General features: G+C 39.1%; 1 protein-coding gene across 2 annotated transcripts; it reads left to right on the forward strand.

Moving 5' to 3' along the window:
* Positions 1-612: 612 nt before the first annotated feature.
* On the forward strand, positions 613-23,566 carry CCDC174 (coiled-coil domain containing 174). 2 transcript variants are annotated; one of them, XM_065407489.1, is made up of 11 exons: positions 613-762; positions 4,202-4,306; positions 5,633-5,733; positions 7,030-7,088; positions 8,364-8,544; positions 10,942-11,037; positions 13,663-13,799; positions 14,216-14,310; positions 15,302-15,449; positions 18,723-18,875; positions 22,941-23,566. In XM_065407489.1, the coding sequence occupies exons 1-11, from the start codon at positions 721-723 to the stop codon at positions 23,213-23,215; spliced, it is 1,392 nt and encodes a 463-aa protein (XP_065263561.1). In that variant the 5' UTR covers positions 613-720; the 3' UTR covers positions 23,216-23,566. The 2 variants fall into 2 exon arrangements, with proteins under 2 accessions (XP_065263561.1, XP_065263563.1); XM_065407491.1 differs by having other exon boundaries at positions 18,726-18,875.
* Positions 23,567-24,467: the final 901 nt, after the last annotated feature.

Below are 24,467 nucleotides of genomic sequence, written 5' to 3' on the forward strand. Positions count from 1 at the left end.
ATATTAAAGTAAGCGTCTTGCCTTCCAGGCTGCAGAGAAAAGCTTGGGAATGACCCTGTGACCGCTGAGGGCTCAAAACCCAGAGGCAAATAAAGAGACCCCAACTTAAAAAAACCCAATCTCGTGATCTCAGTGGGCAGCCCCTGTCCGCTGGTTTCTGGGCGCTGCTCACGGCTCCCTGCGGCACTGTCCCTGTTGGCTTTAGCGCGCGGTTCCCGGCCTGCTGCCGGCAGCGCCACTGCGCACTGAGGAAAGCGGCTCTCTCGGGAGGGCCCCGCGGCGCGGTCACCGTAACGAGGGCGCTGCGCCGGGACTGGGACCCGGTCACTCTCCCCCGCCCCCTGAGCGCAGGCTGCGGCGCTCGGGCGGCTCTGCCCGGGGGAAGGAGTTACAGGACAGTCGCGGATCCCTGCACAAGGCGGCAGCAGCGGCGCGGACAGCCGGGCCGGGCAGGGCCGAGGGCTGCTCCCTAACCCCGTGGGCCTAGGCCCCAGCAACGCCCGCCGCACCTGCTACGCACGCTGACCTCCCCATCATGGCGCCGGAGAACCCACCACCCGCCCATTCGCGCTTGACGGCACTGTCACAATCATTCCGGCTGTCTCCGTTCAGCTGCGCTTTACGGCAAGATGGCGGCCAACGCGGGGCCGGGCTGTGTGTTGTTTACGGGCCAGCTCTGTGCGCCGTAACCTGTTTCCCGTGCCCCGGCGCAGAGGCGCCATGGACCGTAGGAAGAAGCCACTGGAGGTCACGGTCGCCTCGGTGAGTGCTGCGGGCCAGGGTGGGGGCAGCCGGGCGGGTAGGTCTCTGGCCTCTTCCCCCGATAGCCCCATGTCCTAGGCTGGTTCCCGCTGCCCCCCGGCTCCGTTCCCTAGACAGATTCCCCCTACCCCACCTGGGGAATGGACCCGCGGGGGGTGGGCAGAGGAAGGGGAGACTATACTCGCTCTCCTCCCCCAAGGTGCTGAAGAAACCCACCCCCTGGGGCGAGCAGGGTAGCTGGGTCTAGCTGCTCACCGCCCTACAAGCCTGGCCTCGCTCCTCCTAGCGGTGTGAGCGCATCGGAGCCAAGGGGGAGGGATAGCTCAGTGGTTTGAGCATTGGCCTGCTAAACCCAGGGTTGTGAGTTCAGTCCTTGAGGGGGCCACTTAGGGATCTGGGGCAAAATCAGTACTTGGTCCTGCTAGTGAAGGCAGGGGGCTGGACTCGATGACCTTTCAGGGTCCCTTCCAGTTCTAGGAGATAGGATATCTCCATAAATTATTATAATTATTATTAAGGCTCTGCACAGCGCAGGAAATGCCATCTTGTTGTGACTGTACAGCTCCAGCTCATCCCCTTTTCGCCAGGGTATGTGAATGGCAAGCCTCCACCTGGCTGGAGTCAGTAGATGTAGGGATTCTGCTAGGTGAAGACACAGATAGATTAAACACCACAAGGTGTTACCAAGGTGCAAACATTTGTGGGGTGTCCAGAAGGCCAAATATAAAAAGCTCCTACTTTCTGATGTACTACAGCAACAATAAAGGATTTTAGAACCATTTATAACAGGGGTCAGTAACCTTTCAGAAGTGGTGTGCTGGGACTTCATTCATTCACTCTAATTTAAGGTTTCGCGTGCCAGGAATACATTTTAACGTTTTTAAAAGGTCTCTTTCTATAAGTCTATAATATATAACTAACCTATTGTTATATGTAAAGTAAATAAGGTTTTTAAAATGTTTAAGAAGCTTCATTTAAAATTAAATAAAAATGCAGAGCCCCCCAGACCGGTGGCCAGGACCTGGGCAGTGTGAGTGCCACTGAAAATCAGCTTGCGTGCCGCAGATTGCCTGCCCCTGATTTATAAGATGTTCAAGGTTCATGCAAGAACAACAGAAGGCCATTCACATCAGTTTTAGTTCCTCCTGGAAAGTTCCCTTGGGGTTTTATTCAGTTGGTTTGTAGCTCATGACAGATAAATTAAATGGTTTTGTATCTCTGAGCTATTTTATTGTAGTTGGTAATCACATTTACGTGCAACACAAATTAAATTAAGCAAAACTTGTACTTACCCAGTTTTTAAGAGCCCTCTAGGAATTCTTTCCTTCTACCCAGGTAGTGCCTCTTTCTGAGAGGATACATATTAGAATTGTAGCATTCATTTCTTCACCCGGATTGGGTCCTGGTAAGAACACAGCTACTTTATACCCCATGTAGAGTAGGTTTGGAGAAACAGCTGTGTCTTGTATATCCCAGCTGGTGATCTTTATTTTCCTCTACCTATTGAGTGTGTTTATTGTTTGAAAAGGGATGAGGTGCTACTGGACAATGAGGGTTCCCTTAAGAGCTGTAAAATGGTCTGTGTGCCCTGTTACATACCCACAAAGTTATATAATCCTTGGGTTGGTCTAAATACAGAAGGTTCAACATAATCTAAGAATAGTCTTTCTCCAACCTTCATCAGAAAACAAAATGCCATTGAGTAAACATGGGGTATTGTCTCTTGCCTCACCCCCAACACCTCAACCCTATTAATAAAAAATAAATCCTAATGTAAAAAATGAATAGTTTGCACTTAATACCTTTTATCCAAATATCTCAAAGTGTGTCTTTCTGTGGGATGCTGCTGTGCTTTGGCATGGCAGTTGTAGCCCTGTGACCTTACACTTTCCCCTTCAAACACAGTACACTGACCACTTTACCTGTGCACCTATGTCAGTGCTGAATTTGCTAATGTTACTCAGGCTATATTTAGGGTTTGTATTTTGTGAAGGAGATGAATGTGAATGTATTTCCTGATTGTTTTTGGAGGCAGAAGGAGGTTTTGTGAAGATGCATAGTCTCTGACTGTCATTGGAAATGTCTTCTGTGGACATTGGGGTACAGTTAAGTGATTTCCCATAGCTTGATATATTCCCTTGCTGTTAAGGGTATGTTTAAATGGAATTAAGGTTGGTTAAGTGAGACATTCCTATCAAACATTTGTTTATGGAGCAACTTTCATGGGAGGCTAAGTTTCTACAAAAGTCCCAAATATGAAAGCAGTAGGTAACTTCATTCATACCTAAGAGGTTGTCAGACCTTAAACATAACCTGAAATAAGGTGGCATTTTGCTGTTCATTTATTTTCTGTGGTATACTTTTGTTTGTAGTCTAAGCATCTTTCATTGATTCATTAAAGTCTTTGATAGTTTCACTCCATTATTTTTATTAATGCTCCATCAGTGTTTTGTGTCTCAGTATAATCTAGCAACTTAATTGAAACACAGCAATTAAAATAAATAGGGTTGTATCCAAAACATGCATTTAATGAAATTTTGCATTAGCACTTCTGACAGTTCAGGAAAAGCTTGGATGGTTAGCACCATTGTGTTTGTGGAAAATTTTAATATCAAGGGCAACCAACAGCCTGGTTAAATTTCTTGTAGAAATCAGTTTACTGTTGGACTGGCTGAAGAAGCCATCAGATCATAAATGTGTTGTTGGTTGGTTGGTTGTTTTAAAAAGGGCCTCCCAGACTCCTGAAGGCAATTGTTCCAAAGCAATGTACCTGCTGAGTGAAGTTTCTTGGGCCCAGATTCTCAAAGGTATTTAGACACCTAACTCCCATTTAAGTCAATGGGTGTTAGGTACCTAAATACCTTTGAGAATGTGGGCCTTGATAACTAACATTTGTGGTGATGATTAATACCAATGGGAGTTGCATATTCATATTTATAAAAAAGAAAGTCTAAAAGCAGCAGGGAAGAAGGTACTTTTTAAAAAGACTGTCTATCAGCTAATTCCTTTTTACAAAAAAAAAAAAAAAAAGTTTTGCTTGCCAGCAAATCTCCTTAGGGGTTACTTTTTAAATTAAAAACAAACTATTGTTAGTTTATTATAGCCTTTGGTTGGTATTTGTATGGGATTATGCCCATTTTGCTCCTGCAGATTTTCCATTTTGGAGTGAAGGATCAGTAATATAAATGGAAGCTTTTAATTAACTTATTTAACCACCTAATCATAAATTATGTTCTGTCTCATTATTTTAGATTACATATTGCTGCAAATATCACAAAGTTCTTCCTATTCAAATCACTGCTCCTATTTTCTACATCAGAAATGCAATCAGTTAATTTTATTACAGATGTAAACTCTTGATTTCTCACATAAGACTCTAGAAATTCCCTAATTATTTTGTTAAAATGACTTTTGTTGTTTTTTATTGTGGCTGATGTAGTTGGTAGATTTAAAGGCTGAACTCTTCCGAAAGCAAGAAGAATTCAAGAAGGAAAAACTTCTGAAAGATGCTGGACTCTCTGTAAAACCCCAAACAACAAACAAGGTAGAAATAAAATATCCATAATTACTCATTATTTTTCTGTTTTTCTTTCAGTTTTTCTAGGCATCTCCCAGAATTGAAGAACAAGCCATTAGAAAATCTAAAAAGTTAATACAGTGTTACATTTCCAGTTGTAGGACAAAGATTGTGATGGCTTTATTATCAAATTTCTATTGACTCATTTCCAGTTGAGTCTCTCTCTCAAAAAACAAAACTCACCATTCAATTATATTGCAAAACTGCATTTAAATAATCTCTTAATCTATGTACTCTACCCACCTGTGAGCCCCAACCTCCTTAAATGCCAGCAAGAAAAAATGAGCTTTGAATTTTGACAAATCCATGATCAGTTGGACTAGGAAAGCACTTTCCAGAGACAATGAACCTTCTTGGAAAATGCCCTGCCATCAGCTCCTATTCATTTATATTGGGGAAAATAATATCAGATGCACTGCAATCTCATACTTCAATCTCTCCTGCAATAAAACTTCTGTTCATTTTTCTAAAATAACATATTTCATAAACCTGACTTTTCAGTCATGTTCAGATTTAGTTTTAACATTCAGACCAAATGAATTTGTGTGATCTTGTGGCTATCTTGTTGTAGACTGAAGTATTATTGCTATGTTTGAAGACCATGCAGCATTTTTGCCTTTACATGCTAAAAGTTAGACTTGTTACTATGTTATGTGTAGAACTAGAAATAGACATCTGGAAGAATTATGCAAACAGATCAGAATTAGGTGTCATTTTGAAGAAAATGGTCAGGTTATAACACTGAAAAATATCAGTCCCATAACAGGCTATGTAATTCTGTATGAAAAGGTCAGTGACTAAGGTATATGAAGCTTTATAAAAGTTATTTTTGTTGACCGTATCTAATTAAGAACCCAAGTTCTCTTGGTATATAAGAGATACTGTACACTATACTTGTATCAGTACTTCTCACACTAAGTCTTTGGCATCATTCTTCCTGATAATCTTCACTTCCAAGAACAATATGAATTATTCTTAGATTTGCTTTTCCTTTAGTAATATTGTCCAGTAAGCAACTATTATCTTTATCTATAGCTGCTCAAGTATAAAATTTGTGTTCCAAATTTTTAAATAAAAAATCATAAACTCATGTTAACCCCTTTGTTGGTTCTCCTTCCTGTGCTGTCATAAATTTAAGACACATCTGCTACTTTCCACATCACAGCAGCAGGATTATACGAAGAATGTTTAAGCAGATAAATAACTCCAGAGCCTTTCTTTTTTTATTATTTTTTTTTTTTTAGTGGTCAAATAAGGTTGAAATCCTGTGTTTTAAAAACCTATGTTCCACAGAAACCAAGCATTTGGAATAAGCAGAACACGGGGGTTTCAAGTCGAGCTGAGAAAGATGTTGAGCAGAAGATAGAAGAAGATCAAACATTAGAGAAAGCGAGGTAATTTTTAAGTTACAGTAATACAAATAAATAAGAGGAACAAATGCTTTGTAGAATTTTTTTACACTTGTAACAAATTGCATAAAATAAATCATGCAAATAGCAGAATGCAAGTAAAAGTGGCAGCTATTCAGTTTTCACTGGGATGCAAGTGGTTCATTGCTTGTTAATGTCTCTCCACTCGCTGCACTGTGAGACATCTACACTTACATTATTGTATCCACAGAAATTTGACAGAGTATAGATTTTCTTTTAAAGCATTTTCTTCCATTTCAGTAAAAGCATGGATACAAACACCACAATCACTATTTTGTGCTCCAAAGAATACGTATTTATAATTTTTGCAGAAAACTGTCTCTTACCTATTTAATAAGATATATGTTTTTGAGGAAAATTACAGGTCAATGACCTGAGTTGGTTAGTTGTACAATTAAAATATACATTTAAAATGTGACATCTGCTGGTTCTCTGCTATAAATTACCCATCTCTTACGAATACATAGGTGTAAACCATTCCAGGAGCTAGTTTTAAGATATTCTCTCTGGTTTCTGTGTCCATTTAGATCAGTGGTGGGCAACCTGCGGCCCACGGGCCACATGCGGCCCATCAGTATAATCTGTTGGTGGGCCGCGAGACAATGTTTACATTAACAGTCTGCAGGCACGGCCGCTTGCAACTCCCAGTGGCCACAGTTCGCCGTTCCCGGCAAATGGTATCTCATGCCTTGTATCTCATGCAGTAGTATCTCATGCCTTGTACTCTGCGCTCCAGATCTTGTTGCCTTAAAGTAATTACCATAGAGAGGTTCTGGGCTGATGTACAGTTTATCTTGGTCTGTCATCTAGATAATTGTAATTACAGAGATATACAATACTTACATTATATGTTGCTACCTATTTGATCATTTCATTGAAGGTGAACTATGTTACTTTTTATTAAAAATCGTTCACAATACAGACTAATCAGGAATCTGTATGTTCGTAGAAATGTCAGTTACAGTTTAAAACAAAATTCCTCCTTTGCTTAGCTGTTAAGATCTGAATTCTGGGTTCTACGATTCCATTTGCTATGGTTGATAACTTCACTGATACCTTCAGCAGTATAAGAAAAATGGTGCTTTTCCTGCAGTGTCCCCAAGCCATTGTTTGGTAAAAACTCTTGCAGTTCATCTCTAAGGGAAAATATCAAACATTATTGACATTTATTCCATTGCAGTCTAAATACTGAAAGACTGTTCTGTTTGTGATGCACTTGGAATCATACTATAAATATAATCTGCTTTTTTTTTTTTTTAGGCAGAAACTGGAAGAGAAAGCAAAGCTGTATGAGAAGATGACAAAAGGAGACTTTCCAGGTGAACAAAACCTGCATAAAACCAGTATATATTTTAAAAACCTTGCTTTTATTTGGTCACTTTAGAAGCTGGCCACCTTAACTGTCTCATTGTTGACAGCTGTTATGCTATAAAATACAGTACTTCTGTTAATCAATAAATGTAGCTTTTACACTAAATAAGCTTTTTGGAGGCACAGTGTACAAGCTGATTGATAAAGATTATTTTTGCTGAGAGAGAAAAGCTAGTGCTAAGGAAAGAATATTACTTTTTGAAGGACAGTCTGCCCTAGGAAAGAAATGTGGGAATCATTTGGCTTGATCATCAAGCGAGAGAAATATATTCTGGTTTCTTAGTATAGAACTCTAGAAAAGTAAAATTACTTTATCATTTTGACATCCTTGGCTTTTATCTATGCTTCTGCATGCTTCCTTTTCACTATATGAAGAGTTTAACTTGGGAAAGAGAGGAGGTGACTGGCTGGTCCATATGTGAATGCCAGTAGCTAGTAGGGTTTGACTTCTCACCTCCCAGCTTTAACAATCTCTAATAAATATACATACTTCCACTTTCCTCTCAGCACACATCCATCCTTTGTGTGATATGACAGTTAATAGTAAAAAGGCTCACATTCAATTTAATCCTTCAGTGCTATCGCTTTCACTAGTTTCTATGGGCAAGCTCCATCATATAAAATGTAGTCTCATCATTCTTCTCCCTTTTGGAAAGAGAACTCAAGTCACTGCTTAGGTGCGTTCTACATGCAAAGTGCATCTTTATGTTAAATTCAGTCTTAAGTAATTGTCCTCTATGAACACCATCATTGGAAACTGAACTATTGAATGTAGTAGCGTGCTGTACCCATTCATCTCTTTCATATTCACAGTTTACTTGTCAAAGAACTATTTTATTCTCTCTCTTTAATAAAATTAGCAATTTTAAATCTGTTACTGCCAGTTTCATTTTCATGTTAGGACTTGAATTAGTATTGTAACTGTTAATTAGCATAAAGATATATTTTTTTAAAGATGGTATCAGCACAGTTGCTGTGAACTTTTTTCTGGGGTGTATATATAATTAATTGCTTTAAATAAAGAAAGTTTACATACAGAAATACGACTCGTCCCATATAGCTGAATTTTCTTGACACTAGATGAGATTAAAGCATTGTCTGATAGTATAGTCAAGGGCATTGTTGGCAGCTGTGAAACTGATTGTGGTTATTCCATATTGATTCCTTGCTCAGTTGTGTTCTTTTGATGCCTGTTATCTAAGAATTGATTTTTTCTGCCCTAGATGAAGAAACTGAGGATTTGTACCTTGTGGATTTCACTCAGAAGATCATAGACAAACGGAGAGAAATACAAGATCTGTGTGAGAGTGAAGCTGCTAGAAAGGCATCAGAACAGGAGGAAGATGAAGAGAAGACACTACCTGAAATAGAAATACCACCCCCACAGGACCCAAATGAAGAATGGTTGGTAATACCGTATGGACAGAACAAGTCTGACAAATCTGTTTTTATTTTTTTGATAATCTCATGTGCATTTAGTCTAGTTTCTAAAACATCTTGAATAAGGAATCATTCTGGCTGATACGAGTCCATCACTTGTGCTTATAACATTCTTTCCCTTTAAGAAGCATTTTTTCACATTTGTCTTCTCACCCTGCAGGTGACTCCAGGTAGAATAGGTTATTTGTGTATAGTTTCAGATTAATTTGTTTTTTAAATCTATATAAAATTTTCAGTTGTTTTATCTAAGTGCAATTATAGTCTCTCTTCTTATGTCAAAACTAAGAGCATGTAATCGTGTGAAGATACCTCCTCAAATCCAACTCTTTCCTTTGGATGGATAACCATGCAGGCATTATTGATCTTTATGAACTAGTTCAGGGAAAGACTTCCATTATATAGACCAGATTATGTAGATTGACCTCCTTTCTAAAATAGGGTTACATTTTCAAAGTGAGGAATGGGATGTTTAGACGCCAGTCCTATTCACAAATAAGATTTTGGGGTCTGGTACCTATGCAGCCGTTTGAAAATCAAATAGTTAAAAATTAGCTTCATAGGGTTCTTGGTTGTTTTTTTTTTTTTTTTTTTTTTTTTTTTACACTTGAGATCACTGAGACAAAATGTTAAACTAGGTAATCTACCAGTTATTTTTCTTGTATTGCCATTATATAAAAGAGGAGAATGCAATAGGTATTAGAATACATAATTTATATGCCTTACGGAGCACATTATTTCCCCTTACTTTGTCTCATCTCTCAACGACATTGACTTGCTTAGTGCAGCTGGACTTGGGAATTCTAGGAGTTTCTGTGTGTGGGGGAGGCTGGGTTTTTCAATTTAGGAGGATAGGAGATAATGTCATTTTGTTTCTTACAGCGTATGGGGATAGTGGGCCCATAGTGAAGAATCAGAAAGCTGTAAACCTGAACAGATAGAAATATGTGGAACTTGTATACTACTAGGTCTGAGGTGAAACTGTCAAGTTATTCTGTGCCCTTATTGAGTTTAAATATCAGAAATGTAAGCCAATGTGTTCACCTTCCATATACTTTTTCAATACTTGTCTTCGTCCCACCTCAAGAAAATGAAAAAGACAATTCTAATTATTTACTGATAAGCCTCCAGGAACATTGTCTCAACACCCTGCACAATGGGGCTCCAATCTCATTGGAGGCCTTTGGGCAGTACCATAGGATTAATATATACTACTAATTATTCTCCAGCCACGTGTATACTCTTGGACCAGAGGTCACAGATAGATTATCGTTAAATGGCACTAATACTAAGCTCTAAGGGTATGTCTACACTACACTTAGACCCACAGCTGGTCCATGGCAGCTGACTTGGGCTTGGGCTAAGAGGCCGTTTAATTGCAGTGCAGGGAGTTTGGGCTCGAGTTGGAGCCCGTGCTCGGGAACCCTCTCCCCTTGCAGGGTCCTAGAGCACAGGCTCCAGCCCGAGCCTGAACGTCTGCACCACAGTTAAACAGCTCATTGGCCCAAGCCCTGCAAACCTGTGTCAGCTGGCATGGGCCAGCCATGGGTATCTAATTGTAGTGCAGACATACCCTCAGTGCCCTTAACATTTATTTAAAAAGCATAACTTAATGAAAGAATAAATCTTTAAAAGTTTAGTATCTTGGGACTATTTTGTACTCTGGTTCAGCGATACTTTGTCGGCTGTGTGTCTTGAGTTTCCTAAAACAGTATAACTAGAACTGCTTGATGCTAAAGAACTCTTTGTAGCATTTGTGGACAATAAGTACCTCTGTTTCTTATTCTCCCCACAGTTTTAAGTGGAGCATTCACTATGATAAATAGCTTTACATAAAGCACACTATGTAAAGGGAGCTTCAAAGGAACCAACGTTCTGCTTGATTTCCTAGGCTTTTGTTAAACCAGTTGAATATCACTGAAGCTCTTAGTAAATGAGCCGTAGACTGATAATTGCATTATACTTTAGCAATTTAATATTTGTGTGAGAAGTCAGTGCTGCATCATTATTTTCACCACAGGAAGCAAATATTATGCTTGCAATGTTATTTTGACTTGGGAGCTATGTGACATTGTAACTTGTAAACCGTTTTCAAACTGTCTTATCATGAAGGAAGACAGTTGGCTCAAAATGAGATTGAATAAAATATATCAATGTGATCAATCTGTCAGAAACCCTGTTTAAAAATATGTCCTTTTAATTGTTAAACTGGGCCTGTTAACTGTTAGGATGGAGGTAACTTTAGCACCTTGAATGTGAATATTCTCTATGGAAAGTATTCAGATAATTTTTTTATCCTTTGGATAAGAGTTCTATAAATCTGAGAATATAGATTGTGTGAAATTCTTTTTACTTACATTGCAGGGTTGATTATGTGGATTCCTTAGGCCGATCTAGACGCTGTATGAAGAAGGATTTGCCAAATCTTCTTAAAATGGATAAAGAACTTCAGGGGAAAAGGTATGGCTTCTCTAAAGAAAGTATTTTCTCCCCCACGATTTCATAGATGTGTTTTATGGCAGGAAAAGAGTTTGTACACACACTTGGCAGAGTGGTATAACCAGATTAACGTCATTGAAGCCATCAGAGTCTTTTGACATTGGTGTAACTGCAGAATTTGGTTCAATGTATCAAAAAAAAAGAAGAGAATATTCAGTGCATGGTGGATTGATATAAATCACTAATTCTATCATGATTTAAATCAACAAGCAGGAAACCTTGATTTAAATCACCAATTTGAGTCATGGTTTTGCATTTGTACTTTTAGATTATGTTAAAAGGCAGCAGGAAGGACACACACACACACCCACCCACCCATCAGCATCACTGTTGGTAACCATTAAAACATGATGCTTTGCAAATCAGCCTTTACACTGATTTTGGAGCTACTGTTTGGTAACTAGGAAGATACACCATCTGTACACCTTTATTTAAGCAATTACATAGCCAAACTTATTTATTCAGATTTATTTTTACATTTGTATTATGTTAGAAAATGCTGAATAATGCATTTCTTAATTACTAAATTAATTTTCTACTTCTGATTTGTGTCAGTTGCATTTGGATGGAAATTGGAATTCAGTTTCCATCCAAAACAGCATTTTCAGAATTCTACCTTAAAAATTCTGGATACATAAGAAACAAAGTAAGCTTATTAAAACATGTCTTGTATTTAAAACTAGCTGCTTTAGTAAACAAAGTAAGTAGTATTTATAGTTAATGTATTGAACTAATTGTTTCTAGTTGCCATGTCCTTCAAGATTTTAGAACTAGGAGATCTCATCCTCTCACATAAAGTTTTTATTCATAGATTGGAAGAGAAAAACAAGCTTTCCTGCTTTTTCAACTCCAATTGGTTTCTTTATTTTTGAATTAGCTAGTCATTGAACTGAAACTAGTTTGAAAAAACTGAAATAAAGGAACTATTCTCTCTGCACCTGTAGAAGAGTATACTGATGTCAAAAACTAGTTTAGCACTTCAGCAAACTCTGGGTCCAGTTCCATAGTCTGACTTTCTTTAAAATTTAGCAGCAAACATGTGCTGCTTAATATTATTTTTTGTATTTAATCTAAATGATTTTAATAGTTTAAAATAAGTGTGGGCCTTAACATTAGATTGGCAATTTTTTTAAAAATCAAATTTAATTTTAAATGTTTGTTTTTAAAAAATAAACCTGTATTTAATTTGATTTAAAAAAATAAAATATTTCTTTAATTTATCAACTTCTACTCACCCTTATCCAGTGTGTTTAGAATGTTATAATCTTTTGTGTGGTGGTGGTTTTATCAAAACTTCCTCTGTGAACACATGCATTTGTCCTAAGCTATTTTATTTCACTGGCAACTGAATTAATCCTCTGAAAAGTGTGTGGCATATTCACGTTTTAAATGGTGCCTGAGTTGAGGCCATGTATGCCAAACTTAAATACACAGAATTTTTATAAACTACTAAAGCTCAGATTCTGATGGAAAATGCTAATGAAATCCAAAAACTTCACTGTAGAGCATTGGCTCATATTTGCCCTACAAACAAAGGTTTATTAAATTAATTTAGCAGCCTATCAGGTACTTGACTTATTTTTTTTTAAAACTATGGTCCTTCTATAGAAGTTGTATTTTAATGTGCCCTAAACCTAAAGAATCCCAGCAGATATATATATATATATATATATATATATATATATATATATATATATATATATATATATATATATATATATATATATTTGTCTTGGATGATCTGATTTCAAGGCTTTTAATAAAGTCAAATACATGACGTTCTGAGTGAATTTGTTAAAACTCCAGTTGTATAGTTAATTACAGCTATTCTGATAAAACTAATGGCAGAAGTGAAAATTATATTGGAATGAAATGTGCCATAATTGAGCACTTATATTATTGAATTGTAAGCTTTCCTCCTTGAAAATTCTGCAGCCTGTTCTTTATAATTCAAAACAGAATGAAGAATATAAAATTGCATGGGAAGTACATTCTCTGTATTCACCTAGATAAGTGGTCTGCAATCATATTTTGCTCTAGCATAGCTAGATTATGAGGGCGAGAACTGTTTCTGCCTCCCAAGGGAAAACATAAAAGTATTTTCTCCCTCAGCTGCTGATGTTCCTCATTTAAATGTTTCATTATTTTACATTAAACAAATAAATGCTGTTCACGTTTTTGTATCCACTTCACTTTAGTGAAAGTGTTGCTGTTATTCTACTTTTGGTGACTATTCTATTGAGCACTGGTCATCTCCCACTTCTCTTCTATTTTCAGTTATTAGTGACTTCACAATGCCTGTGAAAATGGTCTCAACTTCTTCTTAAGGATCTTTAATTAGAATTATTTTATTGTGCTGTGCCAGATGTGGTATCATATCCTTTCCTCCCTCCTCTATTCTGTAATGTACTATGAATTCTCATACTGTGCTCACGACTGTAGTATCTTGGCGCCTTCCGTTAGTGTTCTGCAAATCAAGTCCACACTTCTGATGAGTAATTAAAAATGGCTTAGCTGTTGTCATACTTTCATTGTTCAATACCAAAGAACCTTTACACTTGTTGTTTGGGTTTTGTTTTTTACTAGTCACGTCATTGAGGAGAAGACTCTATTGTCTGAAGATATGAGACGAGAACTTCAGCGGCAGCAATGGGAAAGAGAGGAAGAAGAGGCCCTAAAGGAACCTGTGGGACCCATACATTATGAGGACATTAGAGAAAACGGTTTATATTCATTCCTTTGTATGGTTTATCTTCACTGTAAGATGTTTTTTAGAGGAAAAAGGTGTAATTTAACATGAAGTATAAAAACTACTCCAGTAGAAATATATTCTCACCTTGTTAAACTATGTTAGAAATAGCCCCTTAATTTACAAAGGGATAGCATGCATTCATCTACTGACAGAAAAAAATAAATCAGGAAAAAACCTCCTGGTCTCCTAAGAGAAGTTGCTGGGAAGCGTCATCACATGAGTCAATTAAAACTAGACTGGACATAACACTCTAATGCTATTGTCAGGAAGGGCAATGGGCAAGATGACCTAATGAGTCTTTCTCCAATAACTTATACCCTGGTGATTTCAAGGCCGCTGTAGCTGTAAATCTGATGAAATCTAACTGTTGACAATTCTTCCTTTCAGAGGCCAGACAACTTGGTGTTGGCTACTTTGCCTTTGCTCGTGATAGAGCACAGAGAAATAAGCAAATGGAGACTTTGGAAATGCTAAGAGAGCAGGTATGAAGCTCAAAGTAGATCCGTAGCCTGTGCTGGGAACAGCCTTGGCTCCCCATCTTTATATATTATTTTGGAACCTTGCACTGTATACCATGTAGTAAATGTGTTGGAAAATAGTAGCAAAACCAAAACTACTTGTGTAAGATGTTGAACTGCAGAGCATCGACACCTGTAATTGTCCACTCATGATCTTTGATGCTGAAAGGCAAAATATTTCGAAATAATTTTTCAATGGAAGTAACCTGAAGTCTGCATGCAAGAAAGTGTTCCCTTATACATGTATTTACTGTAGTTGTGTCAATTAATGGATATTTAGACTTCAGAAAGCCTCTTGCATGCACAGTTGCAATAATTGTACATGTGCAGTCTTGATAAATACACAGCCATGGCTCCTACCCACTGGAATTTGGCCCTTAAAGTTGAGGAACTACTTTTCAATTATTACATTTTTGTATTAATTTCTGAGTATAATAAAATGTTAAAAAGGTTTTTATCCCATCAATATAGGGAAAGGGTTGCTGGAACAGGTACAAAGTTAAATGCATAAAATAAATGTTGAAATCCTAAAATAAACCCCTTCCCTCATTTTTGCTTATCATTCATGGATTTCTTTTGAGTCGAGATTAGGTGTAACTTCAGTGAAAAACCTGTTTCTTCTACTCTCTGGAAGTTTTCATCTTGTATGTGAAATAAGTATCTTTACACCTCTTCCACATGCCTCTCTAAAGCAAGCTATTTAGAACAGAGATATGTTTTGTTTGGCATACTTAGCCAAATTTTACTGTACCATGTTCACAGCTTAAACCAATGGTACTAAGTATTAGGCCTGGTAGTGTGTGCAAGTTTGGATTCAAGGAATGGGGTCATTTTCCTCCCCATTGAGACAATGCAGCTGATAATCAGTTCATTTCTGGATATAATTGAAGGAGATGCACAGTTGATTATAACCAAATACAGGATTAACTAATGAACATTTTCGATTACTGTTAAGACCACAGACCAAAGGACTAAACGTGAACATTTAAAGGAAAAACGAAAGGCAGTTCTGAAAACAAGGCTTTCTAAACTTAAAGCAAGAAAGATAAAGAGACTAAGAGAAGATGGACTAGAGGAAGAAGCAAACAAACTGGAAAATGAAGGTATGGTCTGTAACAAGTATCTTTGTTTTAAAACAATCATTCTCCCTCAGTATCGTGGAAAAAGTATTCTGCTCAACTTGAATATCTGTGTTTGAATATCAACATTATATATTTTGAATATATTAAATTATGTGGCTTTGAAAAAATTAACAGTTGAAATTAATTGCACATAGGTATAAAATCATATATACTAAAAATAGTTCTTTCCGTGGAGAGGAAAGTGTTGTGTTGTGTGCATTGTACTGCCTTTTAGGTTCACACCTGCCAAGAAGAATTATGCAGGTCACCATTTAAATATATGCAATTCTAGCTTGGAATGATTTTTTTTAATGAGCGAGGATAAAAATGATAGCCAATTAATTGAGGTATGAAGAAATACAAGCAATTTGTGTAGAGCTGTCTTGTAGGGAATGTCAGATACTGTATATTCATAAAATTAAAATGATTGCAGCTGGCAATTAAGGGCCAGAATCTGTATTCAGATGACTGTGCACAGCTATCGGAGGCATACATTTGCCATTAAGCCTATAGCTTAATTTATGTATAGAGAAAAACCCCTTCTGCCATGTGACTTTTGTGAGAGTTTTTAAGTAAAAGGTTCAGTATGTACAAATGGACACATTTGAAAGCTTATTTGTAACTTGGTGGTACAAAAAAGAATACTCTCTAGTAACAGCAGTCTGTGGGTGAGCATGATGGGATTAAATAATGCTACACAACTGAATGTATGTCTTCACTGCAGAGTTAACTTGAGGTATCTATACTTAAATTAATCCACTTGAGTGAGAGTGGCCACACAGAATCACAGAATATCAGAGTTGGAAGGGACCTCAGGTGGTCATCTAGTCCAACCCCCTGCTCAAAGCAGGACCAATCCCCAACTCAATCCCTAAATGGCCCCCTCAAGGATTGAACTCACAACCCTGGGTTTAGCAGGCCAATGCTCAAACCACTGAGCTATCCCTCCCCCACACTGTGAAATCACACTCAAGCTACACAGAGTGGTTGTGTTCGTGGCTAAGTTGTGCCAACTCAACCTTTAGCCTAGACCCTCTGATGGCGGATGTGATTGCAGAGCCATTGGCCATTATCTTTGAAAACTCATGGCGATCGGGGGAGGTCCCGGATGACTGGAAAAAGGCTAATGTAGTGCCCATCTTTAAAAAAGGGAAGGAGGAGGATCCGGGGAACTATAGGCCAGTCAGCCTCACCTCAGTCCCTGGAAAAATCATGGAGCAGGTCCTCAAGGAATCAATTCTGAAGCACTTAGAGGAGAGGAAAGTGATCAGGAACAGTCAGCGTGGATTCACCAAGGGCAAGTCATGCCTGACTAACCTAATTGCCTTCTATGAGGAGATAACTGGGTCTGTGGATGAGGGGAAAGCAGTGGATGTGTTATTCCTTGACTTTAGCAAAGCTTTTGATACGGTCTCTCACAGTATTCTTGCCGGCAAGTTAAAGAAGTATGGGCTGGATGAATGGACTGTAAGGTGGATAGAAAGCTGGCTAGATGGTTGGGCTCAACGGGTAGTGATCAATGGCTCCATGTCTAGTTGGCAGTCAGTATCAAGCAGAGTGCCCCAAGGGTCAGTCCTGGGGCCGGTTTTGTTCAATATCTTCATTAATGATCTGGAGGATGGCGTGGACTGCACTCTCAGCAACTTTGCAGATGACACTAAACTGGGAGGAGTGGTAGATACGCTGGAGGGTAGGGATAGGATACAGAGGGACCTAGACAAATTAGAGGATTGGACCAAAAGAAACCTGATGAGGTTCAACAAAGACAAGTGCAGAGTCCTGCACTTAGGACGGAAGAATCCCATTCACTGTTACAGACTAGGGACCGAATGGCTAGGAAGCAGTTCTGCAGAAAAGGACCCAGGGGTTACAGTGGACAAGAAGCTGGATATGAGTCAACAGTGTGCCCTTGTTGCGGAGAAGGCTAACGGCATTTTGGGCTGTATAAGTAGGGGCATTGCCAGCAGATCGAGGGACGTGATCGTTCCCCTCTATTCGACATTGGTGAGGCCTCATCTGGAGTACGGTGTCCAGTTTTGGGCCCCACACTACAAGAAGGATGTGGAAAAATTGGAAAGAATCCAGCGGGGGGCAACAAAAATGATTAGGGGGCTGGAGCACATGACTTATGAGGAGAGGCTGAGGGAACTGAGATTGTTTAGTCTGCAGAAGAGAAGAATGAGGGGGGATTTGATAGCTGCTTTCAACTACCTGAAAGGGGGTTCTAAAGAGGATGGATCTAGACTGTTCTCAGTGGTACTAGATGACAGAACAAGGAGTAATGGTCTCAAGTTGCAGTGGGGGAGGTTTAGGTTGGATATTAGGAAAAACTTTTTCACTAGGAGGGTGGTGAAGCACTGGAATGGGTTACCTAGGGAGGTGGTGGAATCTCCTTCCTTAGAGGTTTTTAAGGTCAGGCTTGACAAAGCCCTGGCTGGGATGATTTAGTTGGGAATTGGTCCTGCTTTGAGCAGGGGGTTGGACTAGGTGACCTCCTGAGGTCCCTTCCAACCCTGATATTCTATGGGTCAGCAACCACACTCAAATTAAGGGTTTTTGTGTGGATGAAACTCAAATTAGAGGCAACACTCAAATTACAAGCTCTGAAAAAGGTGAATGTCAGAAATCATATAAAGGGAATGTGGCCTCATTTTACAACTTGCAGATATGAATTTTTGAGTTCTAATCCCAGCTCTACACTGGCGCCATCTATGGTATTGAGTCACACAATCTGCTTCCTCATCTGTAAAATAGAATTAGTACTTTCCACCTCCCAGTAATGAGAGAGTGCTTAAATGTAAAGTGCTTTGGAAATGCAGAACAGTAGTATATCAATGTTAAGTATTATTCTTGCAGAGCAGAATAAGATCACTGAAGTGGAGATACGTGCGAGTAATGTTTTCACTCTTTCCTAATTTCCCATCGTCAGTAGAACACTCAACCTATTCCTATGTTATTAGGCAATACATTTTCAGCAGTCTCTTCTTTTACACTGAAAAGCTAATGAAGGGTCGTAGATTCATTTCTAGATTATCTGGCTTATCCACTATGGCTTCTGAACTAATACACAGTAAATTAAAAACAAATCAACAAAAAACACCTCCCCAGTCAGATGCATTTCATTCTAATTAGATAACTGCTGTAGATGTTATCAGTCTGAATGTGGAGTAGCTCTTGTCATGTATTCATCCTATAATATTTGAAAAATAAACCTATATCCTGTTAATAACAAATTTCTTTTCCCTTTTTCAAAAGAAGAGGAAGAAGTTATTGGGCCACTACCAGCTGAACCAGAAGCCCCTGTGGCCCCAAGAGTTGCAGAAAGTAGAAAAGTGGAGGTCATCATTCAGGAGAGAAAAGATACGAAGGCTGGTGTGCCCTATGTTCGAGAGTGGGATAAAGGGAAAGGTAAGAAAACTGAACTATGAACATAGCATGGTATAGTCAAAAACACCGTTTATTAATGGGATCAGAACTACTGTCATTTTTATACATGATGAAGCTGAGAAGTAAAGTAATATATTTTCCCTTTCCCCTTCCCTTTTAAATTTACATTGTCATTACTTTATGGTGAGCCCTAGAAAGAGATTGACAGCCTTGACCATGACATGAGCAGCTGCTGTAACATAACATAGTCTTCACGCAGGTTATTGCGTTCCATACAAAGATACTGATGGAGGAAGGTTGAAGTGTGAATTTTTTTAGTTTATAACCTATCCTGATACGCAAAAATAATTGCTGTAACTTTACACTATGTGGTATGGATGGGCAGGATGTGTCACACAGAAGAGCCTAAGCTCTAAATGCTTGAGTAGGTAGAGTATTGCACCAAATTACATAAACAGACACCATGGAGGCAAATGGAGTAGTGCGAGATCACTTTCCCTAAAATGCTTCATGGTAGAAGTGAATTTTGAGGGAAGGATTTGAAGGAAAAGCAGAAAGGCTGTTGGCACACACTGAGTGGAGGCTGTTCCATGATTCTTGTGAAGGATGGTGCATGTAAGAAGATAGGAAAAGGGGAAAAAGAGAGGAAACAGTGAGAGAGATGTAGGCAACGTTGGGCAGATCCTTGAAGGTGTGGACAAGTAGTTTGAACTTAATGCAAGAGGTATGTGTGTGTGTGTGTGTGTGTGTGTGTGTGTGTGTGTGTAGTAGAAAGTAGTAAATTTGGAACTGAAGAGCGGGCCCTCCCTCATAATGAGGTATAGTTAAATATGTGGCTACAGCAATTTGTATCAAATTGTCAAGAGTTAAGTGATGTAGTTAGGACCACCATATTAATTTATACTCAATAAAAATATTTGACTTTTGGCCTTCTGGTTACGAGGTAACATCAACCCTACTACAGCACATAGGGGTAAACTTAGTTTAACTGGCCAAACTTTTTCTTAGAAGTGAACAGAAGTGCTCTGAAGAAAGTAACTAACTTTATATCTCAATGTTTAATGTATGTGTGCCTCCGCTCTGCCCTTGCCTTTATTCATGCTGTGGTTACACTTGGAAGCATCTTCCTTTTCCTGAATGCCAAGTGACTTTGCTGTCCTTCAAATCCTTTCTCAAAACTCACTCCTTTCATCTCACTCCCTGCCATTAATCTAATCTCAGGCACTCTGGCCAGAGTGCACCAAAGGAGCATTGTGACACAACACCTGACCTCTAGGCGCTAGAAAACCACTGGAACAACACTGGGATTTACAAAGTCTGAGTTAGGCACTTAGGCTCATATACAATGAATGGGGAGAGAGAGGCACCTTAGGTTGTCGTCTCCTTGTAGGCACAGGGTGGGGGGCTCCCTGAGCCATTCCCAGAGGCTTCCAGAAGGCTTCTTTAGGAGCTGTAGAGCTGCCATCTGCTCTCTCCCAGGCCTGCCCAGCAACTGTTGGGAACTTCATGTTTTTAAGCCCTTTATTCCACCCTTGACATGATTGATGGGGCCGGAGGAGTGGGGCCAGCCTTGCCCACAGCAGCTCTTTAACCCTTTAGGTACTGGTTCAGCATTTATACATCCTGTCACGGGGGTTTAGGCAGCAGTTTTGTGCATCGCATTGGAGCCAAAACTAGGTCTTAGGTACCTAAAATAGGGAATTAGGCACCTGAGCATTCAGGCCTCTCGCTTCACATTCTGGCACCTGGTTGTTTAAATAAATAAAAATAAACAAGACATATATTAATCATATAAATGTGCAGTCTACAGTATTCCCCGCCTATTGATTACTTGTGCGTCTCCCACCTTCCCTGTCTTCCTGCCCTTAGCCAACATGATCTCTTGTCATTAGTCTTTGGGCTGTCTTTGTGGTTAGATTGTAAGGACCTCTGGCATTCTGACAAAAACTTTGTCCCCTTCTATAACTTGGGGGGGTGGGGGAGGGGGAGTTAGTTAAGCCTCCTGCGCTCATACTTGTGGGGGTATCTTTTTTTAGTCTGTGTTTGTACATCACCTACTACAATGGGGACATGGGCTATGACTGGGACTCCTAGATGCAAGAAGTAATGGGCTTAAATTGCAGTAAGGGAGATTTAGATTAGACATTAAGTGTCAGGACAGTTAAGCACTGGAAAAAATTACCTTGGGAGGTTGAGGAATCTCTGTCAGTGGAGGTTTTTAGGAACAGGTTAGGCAAAACACCTGTCAGGGATGGTATAGCTCAGGGGTTCTCAACCTTTTTCTTTTGAAGCCCCCACAGCATGCTATAAAAACTCCACTGCCCACCTGTGTCACAACAACTGTTTTTTCTGCATATAAAAGCCAGGGCCAGCGTTGGGGGGTAGCAAGCAGGCAATTGCTCGGGGCCTCATGCCACAGGGGGCCCTGCGAAGCTAAGTTGCTCAGGCTTTGGCTTCAGTCCCAGGTGGTGGAGCTTCAGCTTTCTACCCTGGGCCCCAGCAAGTTTAATGCTAGTCCTGCATGGCGGACCCCCTGAAACCTGCTCACTGCCCCCCCAGGGGGTCTCGGACCCCTGGTTGAGAACCACTGGAATAGATAATACTTATTCCTGCCTCAGTGAAGGGGATTAGACTAGATGACTTATCAAGGTCCATTCCAGTCCTGCATTTCTATGATTCTATACTATCGCAATACACTTCTACCTCGATATAACGCTGTCCTCGGGAGCCAAAAAATCTTACCGCATTATAGGTGAAACCGCGTTATATCGAACTTACTTTGATCCACCAGAGTGCGCAGCCCCGCCCCCCCGGAGCACTGCTTTACCGCATTATATCCAAATTCGTGTTATATCGGGTCGTGTTATATCGAGGTAGAGGTGTACTACTAATATAAATGGTACTCTACAACAGGGGGTTCTCAACCTTTTTCTTTCTGAGGCCCCCCCCAACATGCTATAAAAAACCTCCACGGCCTACCTGTGCCACAACAACTGTTTTTCTGCATATCCAGTAGATTAAAAGCCAGGGCTGGCATTAGGAGGTAGCAAGCAGGGCAATTGTCTATGGCCCCACACCACAGGGAGCTCCACAAAGCTAAGTTGCTCAGGCTTTGGCTTTAGTCCTGCTTGGGTTCTTGCTTTCTGTCCTGATCCCCAGCGAGACTAATGCCGACCCTGCACTCTGGTTTATTTTGGGGATCCCCTGAAACCTGCTCATGGCCCCCTGGTTGAGAACCGCTGCTCTACAAATAGTGTGTAGACCTAAATTACAAATAAAATTTGAAAAGATAGTTACAAGTCAGTGATTTGTAAATCAATTTGTAGCACCAAAAGCACTGTAAGATGTGCAGTTCCTTGCTCTGTTTAGAAACTTTTGTTTGCTACAGTTAACATTTGTATTGGAATAGTGTAAAAAAGCCGTCTTCAGAACTAGAGCCCCTTTTTGCTATACATTGTACAAATCCACAGCACCTGCCCCCAGGAGCTTATAATCAGTTGATAGGTTCCTGTACCACTGTACATGGGGTAAAAAGCTGTTCAGGTCATCTTCAAAGTAAAACGTATTTATCGTGAACTTGAGCGTCGTCGCATCATTTCATAGCTACTTTTAAAAATTTGTCATGGGAACTGATTGACTGTAATAGAAGTTAAAATGCCTATCATTGTAAAGAAATAAGCACCATCGCAAATTATAGCACATTCTGACCTTGTTGACTACCCTAGCATAATTGTCATTTTTTAATATCTTTGGGTTCTTACTGCTATGATCTCATTTAGAAAGTGGGCTTCCCCTTATAATTATCAACTGTCTTCTTAAAATAACCAACATTCTTTAATATAAGGGGTAAAAGTTGTCTTAAATTTTTTTTTTAAGAGATTTATTTCCTGAGGTTTGAAGCAAGTGGAGTGTCAGCTTAATACTGATGAAATTAAATGAAAGGCTCTATTGCAGATTACTTCAAGCAATTCAGTTTTCCATTTCTGTTAAACATTGAAGAATAAATTCCTTCACAGGAAGGGAACATAAATGATCTTTGTACAGTAAAATTTATTTTCAAGTTACCATGTTTTTCCTATCTAATAGAATTTACTTTTGGACAATGGTCAAAGAAATGTGCAGATGAACGAGATCCGGAATTTGCACCACCTTCCAATTACTTTGTTTGTCAAAAGAGAGCCAATAACTACCAAAGCCAGAGTTGGAACAAGCTTGGATCCTCTCATGAGAAACTGGAACAGGAGTCAACACAGAACAAGCAGTTTCCGTCGATGCAGAATAACCGCAACAGTTCGGAGGATCAGCAACCAGTTTACCAAAGTCTAGATGACATGTTGTCTTACTACAAACAAATGACTTGAGCTTATCAAAAGCATAAGCAAATATCTTAACTTAAATAAGTGAAATAGAATTATGTTCTTAGCATTCACCTATTGTTTTTCCCAGATTTTGGGGAAATAAGGTTCCTGTAAGTAGATACCTTATTAATTAAAGAAATCTGTCATGTGAAGTAATGCTGTCTGAACTGTATCACACAACAGCCACACATTTGCTTCATCAGTGCTGTATTGTATTAAAAGGATAAGTTTTGATGGTGGTATTTGATTGTGGTATTTGACACTTTATTCTTTACCCTATAACCCTATTCTTTGTCATTTTCCTGCATTTTGCCCCTGTTTTGAAATTTATGAATAGAGATGTTATTTTAAATACATAAAGCTTGTTTTAGTCTTTTTTTCAATGGCACCCCTCCCCCCCTGAAGGATAAGTTTTGATGGTGGTATTTGATTGTGGTATTTGACACTTTATTCTTTACCCTATAACCCTATTCTTTGTCATTTTCCTGCATTTTGCCCCTGTTTTGAAATTTATGAATAGAGATGTTATTTTAAATACATAAAGCTTGTTTTAGTCTTTTTTTCAATGGCACACCCCCCCCCCCCCGAAAGGGACGTTGTTATAAGAGCTAACTTCTAAGAAGTGTCAAATTGAGACTACGCTGACAAACTGAAAATCAAATCCAATGATAATATGGTCAAATACTTCTAAAGAAACAACATTCAGCCAGTTACTCCTATTTGCTAATTAAACCGTCTGGTGTTAAATACAAAACCTTTATTTTTTTTTTTATGAGAAACTTATTTGCCTACCTAATGTCACCTGTTGACTTTACTGGCTAGGGTAGTTCACTTCCTATCCCTAAATAGTTGTGTGGGGTTCCTCATGTTGTTGTTATGCCTGCTGCATTCTGGAGATGTGTATATAATCTGTAATTCTGTAAAGCACTTCAAAGCTTGAGAGGCACTGCATAAATCAATATATAATATCCACATGAAGGGGTAGACCAATCATAAACACACGGTTCAAGCAGAAGCCTTGGCATCTTAATAGCTTAAACAGATCTGATATATCAGTGTTTCCAAAATACAATTTTTCTTGCTAGGTGTATGTGGCTTTATTTTATGTTTAACCCATTTACCAACATACTGACATTACTTCTATATGCTATTGCAATAATTGTAGTATAACCAAATTGATTTGCACGCTACTACTACACTTCAGTTAGCTAAATAGACAGTGGGTGGTATTTGATATTTAGAAAAAATAAATTCT

Source organism: Emys orbicularis, chromosome 7 (genome assembly GCF_028017835.1).
Source record: "Emys orbicularis isolate rEmyOrb1 chromosome 7, rEmyOrb1.hap1, whole genome shotgun sequence".
Classification (NCBI taxonomy): Eukaryota; Metazoa; Chordata; order Testudines; family Emydidae; genus Emys; species Emys orbicularis.